The sequence below is a fragment of the Pan paniscus genome, chromosome 6 (genome assembly GCF_029289425.2).
Source record: "Pan paniscus chromosome 6, NHGRI_mPanPan1-v2.0_pri, whole genome shotgun sequence".
Classification (NCBI taxonomy): Eukaryota; Metazoa; Chordata; class Mammalia; order Primates; family Hominidae; genus Pan; species Pan paniscus.
Window position 1 is genome coordinate 23,458,838 of NC_073255.2, and position 13,506 is coordinate 23,472,343.

At 36.5% G+C, this 13,506-nt stretch overlaps 1 protein-coding gene across 26 annotated transcripts in view; it reads left to right on the forward strand.

The window, feature by feature from the left end:
- HDAC9 (histone deacetylase 9) overlaps positions 1-13,506 on the forward strand; it is a 911,762-nt gene that overhangs the window by 539,703 nt on the left and 358,553 nt on the right. For all 26 annotated transcript variants that reach the window (XM_034963758.4, XM_063606189.1, XM_034963767.3 and 23 more), the window contains one exon: positions 4,705-4,820. In XM_034963758.4, the coding sequence (XP_034819649.1) occupies positions 4,705-4,820 (116 nt within the window). The remainder of the gene's footprint in view (positions 1-4,704; positions 4,821-13,506) is intronic.

Consider the following 13,506-nt stretch of genomic DNA (forward strand, 5'->3'; position numbering starts at 1 on the left):
AACTCATAAATGACTTTATGTGTTTACTAGTGAAGTGGGACTTATGGCAGGAGGGGGATATATTGCTTTTTATGAAGGGGAAGAAACTGTCATTTTCATGGGTCTCAAATGGAAGAGTTATTTTTTTAGCTGCCTGTTTTAGTAGAGGGGTTAGGAAATTCAACCTGAGGTCTTACAACACCCCTAGTTCCAGTTGTACCTGGTTTGAAATGAAAGACCTAAGGCTGTAAGAACCAAAAATACTAGCCAAAATACTACTGCTTACTACTGTTTTTTGAGTACCTACTTAGAGTCATGTACTGTATCTAGTTGTTTCCTTTGGTTGCATGAAGAAAGAAGTGGTAATCTGCAACCACTTTTTTTCCCATTCTCAAGGAAAACTGTGCTTATACCAATGTGGGCAGTTGGTATTAGTTCTCCAAGATCAGATCTTATTTTTAGTAAGTTTTTAAAAATTCTTTATTTCCTGTATAACTCTTTTGGCCATGACAGTGTCTACAGGAAGGCAATATAGAGGAAGACTGTGGAAGTGGTGGTAGAAACGTGTATTTAGGTTCTAATGCAACCTGAAAGTTTGGCCAGTAATTTTGGGAAAATAATATTTAGTCTCCTATTCAATCTGGACAACTTTATATGCTTATCTGAAGAAAAGTGTTAGTGATTTCAATGGAAAGTATTTCCTTGGGATAAGAAATATTAAATCTGAATAATAAATACAATTATTTTACTAGAGTTTATATGTATTTTCCAACATTAAATATAATCACTAATTTAGACGAATTGAATTCTAAGTTTGGAGTTACAGACTTTTTTCCCAGGAAATACTATTGTATGTAAGTAAATAAAAATCTTAGGTTTTTCTAATAGAGGCCTTTGATGGGGGTGGGCAGTTGAGGAGTGAATTTGTTTTAGTGAATGTGAAGAATTATAAACCTATCAGGTGTCTAATGTAAATGTAGATAGGTGGTTTTTCTAACTGCAGAAAGTAAGCCCCTTCTAACAGAAAAACTTCTAGAAAAGACAAAACTGAATATAATGCTATTTTATTTTGCTTCATAGTCTTAATGTCTGAAGTCATATTTATTTATCCCAATGTGCTTTTCTGTGTTCCTGTAGTCTGTTTTCTTGATCATAGCTTTTTCTACACAGTCACTTTTTTTTCCGTACCAAATTGCAGTGGCATTTAGCTCATTACCTATCTCAGTAATGATTGGTTCTTATTTATAAGGATTATGATTTACCAGAGTTTTACTCGAATTTCCTTAAATTTAAAATATATTTCTCTTCTTAATTTCGTGAGATAAGCACTCGCCCTTTCATCTCAGGAAACAATATGTATTGGAAGAGAGACTTGTACATTTATTAGGAAGACATTTCTGGTGAGTGGACTTATGGATGCTTTGGTAGATACTTTTAACTGGTATACCGCACTTACTCGAAATGTCTTTGGAGGCTCCGGACTACTGACACACAGCTGTCTTCACCTGTACTCCTTCCCATTGCTCTGCCAACTTTCATCTAGTTTGGATGAGATTTGTTTGGATCTTAATACTAAATATTTTTAGTATCTAGTCAGAGACTATCATAACATCATAGCAGTTCAGTTGCTTTTGCTGTTATCCTCTTACCTCTATGTCTTTTCTCTCTTCCCCATTTCATAGATTAAAGTGTAAGCTCTTTTCAAACTCATTCCACTCATTGACATGGGAACCCACTTGCCATCTTTTTTTTTCAAATTCAAGTATTTTCTGCCCCCTACAAAAAGTCCTGTTCTTTTCAAATGTTAAAATTGACTCCCCCTGTGCCTGCAATGCCTTCTCTGCCATTCTCCCTACTCCAACATCCTTATTTCATTGGCTACCCTTCTTCAAGCTCCAGTTCCAATATCATACACTGAGATCAGAGATCTCAGAAAATCAGTTGCTATCTTCTCCCAGATCCCATCCAGTGTCATGTCATAGAATCCTCTGGTACAGTAGTTGTTGCCCTGAATTCTAGTGCTTATCACAGTGATTTCTACATAAGGAAATACTTCAGTCTTAATATCATAAAATAATATAAATATTATAATTTAAAATTGGTAAGACAGAATGTTTAAGAAAGTAGTTTTAAAAAAATATGGAAATGGAAATGATATGGAAATGAGACATTAACGAGAAATCAGTCATATTGTAAAGACGAGAGTTAGGAGTTGGGAAAAAGAAGCTCCTGTAAGAATTTTTAAATTCTACATTTCCTTTGTTAAAGGAAAACAAGAGGTGATGATTAAAAAAAAATTAATCAAAATATAAACCAGATATATAGACAGAAAGGCAGTGAGCAAAATGTGTTTAAGTATTTTATGATACTAATAATTTGCTCAAATCCCACAGTAAATAAGTGGCAGGATTAGAATTCTTATATTAACCTCACATTCTTTCCAGTGGTACTGCATTTCTGAGTAGAGATATAATTATAATACAAGTTGAGAGTTATAGGTGTTCTGAGAGAGGGTAAGAAAATATTGCCTGGAAACTGGGTGTTCCCTTTCTCTGAGGGACATATGTTATGTGAGCCAGGCTTGGACCTTATAGGTGGGATTCGGCCTGCAATGAAATGGAAAGAAAGGAGGATACAAAAGCATGAACTGGAAAAGTATTTGGCATGAAAGGAGAATAGGTGATTTAATTTGACTGAGTGTAGAGTACAGAAAGGGCAATGGTGGGAAATAATATTAGGCTCTATTTTGGAGCAGAGGGACATGGTGTGAGTTATCTCTGTCTGATCCTTTTGCAAGAGTTTGAAAGAAAGGTTTGAGAGACTACTGTAGTGACTCAGAAATATTAGCAGACTTTTGCTATAGTTCATGACAGAATAACAAGGCCTTAAACTGAAATGATTGTAGTCAGACATAGATGGAAAGATAGTGTAAAGATCACATTAAAAGGGCCTAGTAATTAATTAGATTTGCAGTAAAGAGAGAGTGAAGATGACTCTAGGGTGATGAAAAAATAGAGATTTGCATACGTTGTAGAGATACAATGTATGTATTTTAATATTAAAATACATACATTGAGTTTTACACATATGTAGGGGAGCTTGGAAGGTCCAGCTTTCAGAGGAATTTGGGCTGGAATTTATGAGTTAAAGGCAAGAAATGTGACTTTCCTGAGATAATTCTGCCCCAAAATGACATATGAAGTCATGATATTGAGTGATTTTGACAAGGGAAATGGATAAAGTCACAAACTTAGGTGAATGTCTGAATTTAGGAATTGGTAGGAGGAAGAAAAGTCAAAGAGTTGGAAAGACAAACATGGATGTAGAGAATGCCACTGTAGAAAGGATGTGGAAAGGAATGTTTTCTCTGAGGCCTTCAAGTGTGGTGGCATTTGAGAGAACAGTTGCAGTTATAGTGGGTAAGCTATATTGCCAGGGCTTGAAGAAGTGAGTGGACATTGTGAGAGCACACCATTTCTCAAGAATTACTAGCATGCTGTCAGACTAGAGGGGCAATTCCAGTGTAGGAGGAGGGCCTGAAGATTCCACCTAACTAATCCTTTTAGGATTTTTTTAAGGGGATGGGATCATGGGTAAGACTAAATGTGTGAGCATTAGAGAGGAAGAGAAATGCCTTATATTTGAAATGGGAAAAGAGAATGTAGATAACATAATCATGAGTAGAAAGAAAAGATGCTGGTGGAAATCATATCAAAAATCCTGTCTCTGAAAAGCATGAGGCAAGATCATTTGTGCAGAGTTGGGTTGACAAGGTGTAATGATGAGGCAGCTAGGACTAGATTTTGAAATGAGTGAAGTGTAGAAGGTGGTAGGGAATTAATTAGAGCTGAGTAAATAATTTGCCAAAGCTTGATAAGATGACTTCTCTAACTATATTTCTAGGAAATGGAAATTTATATTTTTGATTAAATGTTTTAATAAATGCATTAGTTTTTGCATAAGTTGAGGTACATGTGAATTTCATATCTGAAGAGGAAAGGATGGGTTAAATAAAGAATCTGTCTTGTTGTTGCCTGACTTTTGCTAAAAGGAATTTCTTGTTATATTGGTATTTAAAAATCTACATGTTAAATTTAGGCAACTTCTCATTTTCTGGAAAATAAGTTGAGTAGAGTTAAAGTCAGATGGTCTTGTACAAGGTCATCGGTGCAATGTTGAGATTTTACATTCTATTGTATTTTCTTCATATAACTTTAACTAGTATATGCTATAATAAGGTATAGCCTTAGTATATTAAATAAAAAACAATTTACAGCACAGCATTTGAACAATTTTTTTCAGACCTAATGGAATGGGTCTGAACCTCATGGGTTAACGACTTGTCTTTTGATGTGCACAAGTTCATTATCTTCATTACTGTTATTTTCTGTAATAGCATAAGAGCAAGTAAGAAAAGATTCCTTTCTTCAGTTTTTTTTTTTTTCTCATTCAAAGCTCCTGTGAGACCCTCTCTAACTGGATATCTTTACTTCTCTAGAAACTGTTGAACACTATTTTGTATGTTTTGCCATGAAAACAAAGGAGGAATAAGTGGTATGAAAATTCAGAGATACTGCAGAAATTTTTAGTTCTTTCTATTTTGTGAAATAGTGCTTGCATTTACATAGGGGGAAAATAACATGCCCAATGTTACATGTTACAGTAACTAAAGTTCATCTATGTATGTTCCTCATGAACAGATTTGTACTTCACAATATTTTTCAGAATCCTCAGTCAGTAGCAGTTCTCCAGGCTCTGGTCCCAGTTCACCAAACAATGGGCCAACTGGAAGTGTTACTGAAAATGAGACTTCGGTTTTGCCCTCTACCCCTCATGCTGAGGTAAGACCCTTATTATTTTGTTTCTTTTAAAAACTGAATTTCTGATTAGCTACCTAATACAAAGTGATATTTCTGAGTTGACCTTCAATATCCAAATGATATTTATGAATTGAAGTTTACTCAGTTCCACATATTGTAAACCAATTGAAAAAAATTGATATTTACTAACTAATGTAAATATTATAAACCTATAAGAAATGAACTGATATTTATTAGCTGACATAAATAAATATCAATTTTTTTCTTACAGATTTTTTTCTTATGTATGGAATTCAGTAAAATTGATCTTATTTATAAATCAGACAACCAAAGATGTTTGGAAGGCAATCCGGGCTTGAAATGTGATCCTCAGTCAAACATTCTTAGTGATCCTCAGTGTACACTGCCTGACAATTATGTAACTTACTAGTCCCTCTGCTGGGTTATTGGTTATGCTGATGTGAGTAGACACATCAGTAAGTAAAAACAACTCATACAGGCCTCTCAGAGGAAGAACCTAGCGAGGCGGATTTTTATCCATTTGAACTGAAAAGTGATGAAAAATAATTGCAGTATTATGGTTGAAGGGTGTAAAGCTTCACTGAGCAAACCTTTTTTGAGCACCTGCTATATTCAAGTCATTTTGCCTCACAGTAGGGATATAAACATGGACAAGATATGAACTCTGTGTTTGAAGAATGACATATTAAAGGATATTAGTTTAAAGTAACACATGATTTAGTGTAACCAATGATACAAGACTAAGAGGAAAGTTAATATAAAAGTCAGCAAGAATTTGTCTATGTAGTTTCTGTATAAGGCTATCAAAGGCAAGAGTCTGAAAATAGCCACTCATGAAATCACCTGTTTTGAAGTCATCAACAATTGACTGAAAGCCTTATTTTTGTTTCTGTTATTATGCCTTCTTCACTGTGCATTGCTCTGTGCAAGGAGAGCTGGTGCGTTAACTTCTAATATATAACATACTTCTTTCGTTATATTTTGTAGAGTCATGGTACCTTGAGACAGAAAGGGACTGGTCAAGTCTCTTATTCTTGGATCATCTCCATAGCTTTTCTGCCATGTGGTTATCCAGCCTCTGTTAGAACACTTCTGCTTATAGGGAGCTCACTTCACTGTCTCCTGAGGCAACCCAGTTGATTTTAAATAGTTATTTTGACTGATATGTCTCTGTACAGCTATTGCTCTGTAATTTCATATATTTTATACACACAAACACAATATGATATGTATAATAAATTATTTATAAGTTATGAAATTATCAGGTCAGAATATAATAAGTGAAGGCAGAAATCCAGAAGTTGTCTCGGATGAGCAAAGGACTGAAGCCAGTAAAGTCAGTTTTGCTCTAGGCACATTTGCACACTTGAGTTTTGAGCTTTGGTTTTCAGGGCCTCAGAAACTCAAGAGATAGAAGATAAAGCCTAGTACCAACCAGGGAGGATAATCTAATAGGAGATCCTGCAAACACTAAGCTGACACCCCAGAGGCCTGTGTCTATGTTACATTGGTGAGTTGACTGCCCCTCTTACTGCTGTGTCCCCCGCCAACCCCCCTGCCCTGGGCTGTCTGATGTGGAACAGAGCAGAGGGCAGATCCTCTCTCTCAGATGTCATAACCACAAGCTAGTCCTTGTGTAGATCTGTAGCCCAAATCATATAACCTCAAGCTGTTAACTTGACTTATCATGGCACCACATTTGTAGTTCCCACGTTAGGAGTCTGCACAAAGCAAACAAAAACCCCCCTGGAGGAATATACCTTCCTTCTAGATTTCAAAAATTTCCCTCAAATAAGTTTCCAAGAAACATGAGCAAACTATCTAGATGCTGTCGTTTGACCATTTTCAGCTATTTAAAGAATAGTAATTCTGGCCTCTACATGGTCTTCAGGTCCCGCATCTATTTCTTACTTACTATCCTGTTACCCCTCTTTATCTTTTTCATTATCCTTTCAAAAACATGATAGCAGATGGAATAAATACTTTGTTTATATTTGCAGCCAGAGACATAAGTGGAGTTATTGGGTTATTAGTTGTAGATAGCATCTTTTTGTTAGTGCAGTTATATCTGGATATTGGTCCATTCTCTGCAACTATTTAGTAAATTTCCAGGAAAAGAACAACTTGGTTACAATTTTTTTTTTCAAAAAACTTTAGATTGTCGTTATCTCTCAGTATGAAGAGTGTAATTCTTAGTAATTGCAAAAACACCAAAGGATCTGGGTTCTAATCAGTCCCTGGATGGATTTTGTGCCACTGAAAAATGAAAACAACACACTAGACTACATTCAGCAGCATGTATGATTCTGAGAAATGCATTGTCATTGCAGTGTTTCAGAAGACCACTTACAACATGGGAGGATTTTATTAGGTTCAGAAATGGTAATAGCATACTTTGATAATATGTAGTAATAGTATATTTTTAAGAGGCGAGAGAGTGATGAACACAAAATTTAGCATGATGATTACCTTTCAGGAGGGAAGAAGGGGGAAAACATGATTTGACAGTTACTAAAGAAGATACATAAATTCCTTCATTGTAAATACATATGTATGTGCATATAGTATTTAGTACAACATATTGGAACAACCAGTAAGTATACATCGGTGAAGAAAGTAAATAAAAGATTTTGCTTATACTGTTTTAATCTGTTTTATATTTCTAAAGCCATAACTTGCCACAAATCATCTGTTTAGGTACCCTAGCTTTTCAGCTAATTGTTGAACATATTCTCTCACTGCAAACCTTTCCTTTCACCCCCACCATTAAAAAAAGAAAAACAAAACAAAACAGAAGGAAATGTGATTTAATGGAGTTTAAAAGGGTAGAGGTATTTCTTCAGGTCAGTGACAGGACATTCACCTCCAAATCTGGAAAGACGAGTTCAAAAGCAAGCAGTGACTTACCTCATAATGAATTAATTGTGTGCCTGAACTATGATCCAAAAGGCCAGGTGGGCAGACCTTTATGCACTGATGAGTAGCCTCTCTGTGGCCCAGAACAAAAAATGCAACCCTGATGGCTAACATGTGGTTTTCTGCTGTATTGCATTTACAGAGATCTATGGTGTAATTCATTCTCGATAGGTGAGGAGACAGCGGAATTTAGACTAAGACTGTCAGCAAATTAATATCTTAGCTTTTTAGCACTAAATGTTTCCACCCAAACTGGAGAAAAGAAAAAAAAAATTTCTTAGCCATAGTTGAGTAACCATCATTTAGAATTTAGGATGATTTTTACAGATGTCTCCTAAGATTGATAGTACTACGGGATTTCATAGCAACAAATATTTTGGGGGTATGAATTATTTGCATAATATATTGCACTCTAAAAAAATGGTTGCATACTTTACCGTTTACAAAATTGGCTTATTCTACTGTTTTTGCTTAAGCAACACTGGTGAATTTTCTTATTAAAGTAGTGTATATTTGAATGAAGTCTTTATTTTATGGCCTGTAAGTAGAAAAGCATGTCACCTAATTCAGAGCCCATGTAAATGAATGGGATTCTATCCTATTGTGCTGCTTCAGAAGTAGGAAAGTCAGGCTGTATCTAAAGATCTTGAGCCCTAGATGAAAACAAAATTTTCTATCTTGTAATTCACATGTCCTGCCTAATTTAGATAAAGGGAAGACAGAAGTAGGAGGAGAATTTACTCATAAATTGAGGTTCAGGAAATAGCACATTGTAGTAGAATGTATGGGTGTTCCATTCAGAAGACTCGGCCTGAACCTGGCTCCAAACCCAGCTACCTTGTAGTCATTGGTCAAGTTGCCAGACTTCCCCTGACCCCCAGATTCCTGATCTAGGAGAAGGTAGTACCGTAATACCTACACTAGCAGCTTTGTTTTAAGGAATCAGTGTTTGGAAGGCAGGTGGTAGATTGTGAAGTTCGGAACAAGTTCATTTTTTGTTGTTATTATCAGCGCTGACTCCTGGTAGGGAAAACTCATTAGCATGTTTGTCTTCAAGCCAGCAGCTCTCATGTGAGAGTGAGTCTCCATCTGCTCTGACCACTTCTGTTCCATTTCTTCTATTTCCTACATATGCTCAGTCCCAGAACTCAGATTGTTGGAGCTACTTGCTTTACTCATTTGTAAACTTGGTTGGGGAGCTGAAACCTCAGAGGTTTCTATTTCCAACTCCAGTCAAAGATGTCTTTACCTATCTAGTTACTTTATTGTTAATACTGTGGGCCTGTGGGTTCAAATATGTTTCCATGGATATCAACACTATTACTTTAGATTCAGTAGATTTATTTGATAGCTATTTTAACGGTAGCCAAGCTGCTGGTTTATTTCTAGTTGAACATTAGTGGCTGTCTCTGCTATGCTATTTTTTAAAATAAATTTTCCAGCAGATACAAATGCTTTTAAAAAAGGATTCTAATAATAAGGTTAAGTGTTCTAAAATCATCTGTAATGTCACTTGTTTTGCCCCAATCTCACATGACTCATCTGCCTGTTGTTTCATAATAGTTGTTGTGACATTTGCAGTAAATGTTATGCTCCCTTCTGAGTGGGTGTAGAGCTGTGGTTTTAGATAGCAGCAAATAAAACACGTTCCCCCCACCCCCGATTCAGGGAAAGGAGGTTGCTATGACAAAATAATCATTTACTAGGAATAACATGAGTCAATATTTTAAAGTAAGATCTTTAACAAAACATCAGTGCCTTTCAAATGCTAAGGAAACTCTGTCAAATGATCTTTCTCTTATATTTGTTTGTTTGTTTTTTGGTCTCACAATATGTCTCACCATTTTATAGTAACACCTTGGGTGTCCAGTAAAATGAAAACTTGAGAGATTTCTACTGCTTCAACAATTTTTTTAATTACATGGAGATTTTAATTTTCTATGAGCTATCTGAAAGAAGAGTAGAAAATAAATACAATCTTGAAAAATCCCGTGAAAACCATAGGCAAATATTAAATGATTGAGGCTTTTCTTTTTTAAAACGTGGCTATGTTCTTTTTAGATAGCCTGGATTCAGGGACTTGGGACCTTGTAAAGCCAAAGCTGATTGACACTCATAAGGATGTCTTCCTGTATGCCATTCTAATAGACACACATGTTACCTGATAGAGCTGGGCAGAGGTGCTTCAATCTCAGGCTGAAGGTTCTGAAGTCCAGGGAAGTTGGGTGCTGCCCAGGGTTACAAGCCATGAGTGGGAGAGCTCAAGTATAAGACACTTAGACCAGACTTCGTTTCACAAGTCCAGGCTGCTCCTCACCAAAATTCTGTGTGTATATATATATTTTTTCTTTTTCTGATTCTCATGCATATTGTAGATAATTTGGAATATACAGTAAACTGAAAATTCTATATCCACATTTCTGTGAGCTTTTTACAATGTGAGTGATTACTGGCCAGGCATGGGGGCTCACATCTATAATCTCAGCAATTCGGGAGGCTGAGGTGGGAGGATAACTTGAGGTCTGGAGTTTAAGACGAGCCTGGGCAACATAGAAAGACCCTGTCTCTACAGGGAGAAAAAAAAAAAACCTAACAAACATTAGCCAGGAGTTTGAGCCCAAGACTTTGAAGTTACAGTGGGCCTTGATCGCACCACTGCACTGCAGCCTGGGCGACAGAGCAAGATCCTGTCTTAAAAAAAAAAAAAAAAGGAAAAGTAGGTAATTATTTACATAACTAGTATAACTAGCATTCTGTCAAGGGCTATCATTGACTTTTTTGTCTTCTTAAGAGTAAGAAAAGTATTTGTTTATCTTCTTCTCTTTCCCTTCCTCCTTTTTTCCCTGCCTCCCTCCCTCCTTCCTTGGTTCCTTCTCTCCATCTCCTTTCCCCACTTTCATTTTCCTTGCTCCTGGAGGCATCATTCTCTCCCGTGTTCTTGTTTATATGAATTTTTACATCATATATATTTTTTACTTTGCATCCATGAGTTTTAATGGGATATAAATGGCACAATGTTATCTGCATCATTCCATTTTCTTGCTTTTATCACTAAGCCTGTGTTTTTACATCCAGACACCATGTCTTTTTGGATGCAGAAGTCTAATGGTGTGCTTTCAATCACCATAAAAATCCATCGTGGGTGCTGCCGCGTACTGATTCCCCGAGGTAGATGTCCTGGTGCCCTTCAATATATACCATGGCCCATCATCCTACAGCTTAATGAGATAAGTTCTCAAAGTTAGAATTCCCGGCAAAGCCATCACTGGGTCATGGTATACAGTATAATTATTTTGGTTTAAAGTTCAGCAGAATTGCTGTACCAGACTACTGTCCCACCAGCATTATATGAGAGTTTTTACCTTTCTAAATCCCTGTAGCAGTTGACATTGTCCATTTTTCTAATTTTAGCCAGTGTCCCTTTTGGAAGAGATTCTGACTCTTTTAATTGAAATCAGTGGCTTAATTTAAATTCCACATAAATAGCTCTATTGAGAGGCATAATGTTTCAGTCTATGTGTTTTGTATTCATTTGAATTACAAATATTATTTATGAGATGCCCCTCCTATTGACATAACAGGAGAGAAATTAAATAAGATTTTGAAGAGCCTTAGTAAAATGTGAGTAGGCCACACTTACCCCAGCACTTGGCCCATTTCATATCTCATGTCCTAACATAATGCTCCTTCCTCTAATTACAGTAATTATCACAAGTCAAAGAATTAGCTCTTTACTTTTCTGTGCACCTAACTACCATGTGAATTGGTGTTTTATAGGACATCTTTGTATGCCTTGCACCCAACACCATTAATCTAAGACAGAGAAGTTACTCGTTAATTGTTTTGTGAAGGTTAAACAATAGCCATTCATACATTTACTATATTCATTTTATCTAACCACAATAAAAATCTTTGGTTCTGAAAAATTTTCAGATTAAAACCGTCATTTCCATGTTCTAAACTGTGAAGTATTGGCATCATAGCAAAGCACTGATTTAAGGGCTGGGCCAGATTCAAAACTTCTTCTTGGAAAAATCTTGGCTTTGTCTGAAAACACTTGTGAGCTCACTGCAATGCTAAGGTGGGATGGTCTTCCAGCCTTGCAAGAATGCTAGTCAGGATCTTTCATTGTGTCAGGTGAATGGTACCCCTCCCAATCTGTTAGTCTGACTTTAAAGTGTGTCTATACTCAGTTAGCAGTGTAGGCTATGGCTCCAGGTCTTATTAAGAGATAAACGTGGAACAGATAGACTGCTCCGATCAAAAAGCATAGTTGAGGAAAGCTGTATTTAAAGAAAATAATTCAAGGGAAATGGTTTTTCAATTCTCTGAAGTCATCCTAGACCTTGAAAGTCTACATAAATGCTGTGCCTATTTCCTTATGTGTAATCCAAGGAGATAAGCTAAACAATGTCCGGGTCTGTAAAGTTTCTATGAAGATGACATACCAGTTAAGAGTCTTTGGGAAGAACCAACTATACCTAGTAGATATGCGGGACACAGAACCATCCTTGCTTCATCAAGAATTGTCTCCATGACTTGAAGATCCTGACAGTTATAAAGTCACCGGAGCTTTTTTCTTGTGCCCAAGTCCTCTGACTCCCAGTTGCACTCCTTTATTCCTGCCATGAGCTTCAGAGCCTAAGTTTGCTTCCTCTTCTCCTCCAAAGCCACCACCATTCTCCCTACTTTTCTGTGGTTCCCCTGTCTTCCAGCAGTGGCTGCAGAGTCATACTCCCTGTAGCAGCAGCTGTCAACAAATCTCATAGCCTTGGTCAGTTTAAAGGTTTTGTTGCTGGTCCCACATGGAAGCAAAATTGGGGAAATGACTCAGTTTCCTCATCGACAGCATGAGCATAATGGTAGCTTGAGAGTGCCTGTGAAGAATAGGTTAGCCTCCAAAAAATTCTGGCCCAGGGCACCATGGTAGGTGCTGAATATCAGTACACTGCCAGAGGAAATGGAGCCACTCAAGTTTTATAGGAAACTACAAAGATCTGCAATCCCAGAGTAAGACTGTCCCCAAATCTCTTCACTTTAGTCAAAGCCAGTGTGAGGAGCCAGTGTGTTGCTGCCATTATTACGTCTGAGAAGATAATCTATTTCTCATTTTAGTTTAAGTCTGGTTCCTGTGATGAGGTGGGAGGATATCACAGAAATTCTCTCTGGGAAACAAAGAAAACTCTTTTGTGAGGTCTATAGTATTTTTTGTGCCATTCTCCCAGTCCGTGTCAAATCCCCTAGTCCATATCTTAGTGCTGTGAGAAGCAGATATAACCTTGAATGAATATTATGCCCTATTTAAAATGCTTATTTTTCCACACTTACTTTCTCTTCAATGAATACAGATAAGTGAATAACATATCCTTTTATTTTAAATTACTATTTACTGCCAATAAGCTAGTTAAAATATTTTTACTTCCTTATATGTTCCTTTTGTTCTTGTACAGGTATGTATTCTATACTTACAATTTTCGTGAAAAGCTTATTATTTGTATGAGTAAAAGCGTAGCTTGCCTTTTTGTTTACAGCAAGTATGCAACTCTGTCTGATATCTCATAAAATAAAATTGCAACCCCACACATTGTAATTTTAAAATCTTTCCCAACAATCTTCATGCTATGTCACTTAGACAACTAATTTTTTAAAGGACTGCATATAAAGTCAATGTAATGTTACTGCTTTCAACATACCTCTTGGTTTTCATGCACAAATATCTGACATGTTCCTTTAAGAAGTAACAAAATCTGAACTAGCTTTGAGTTCCAAG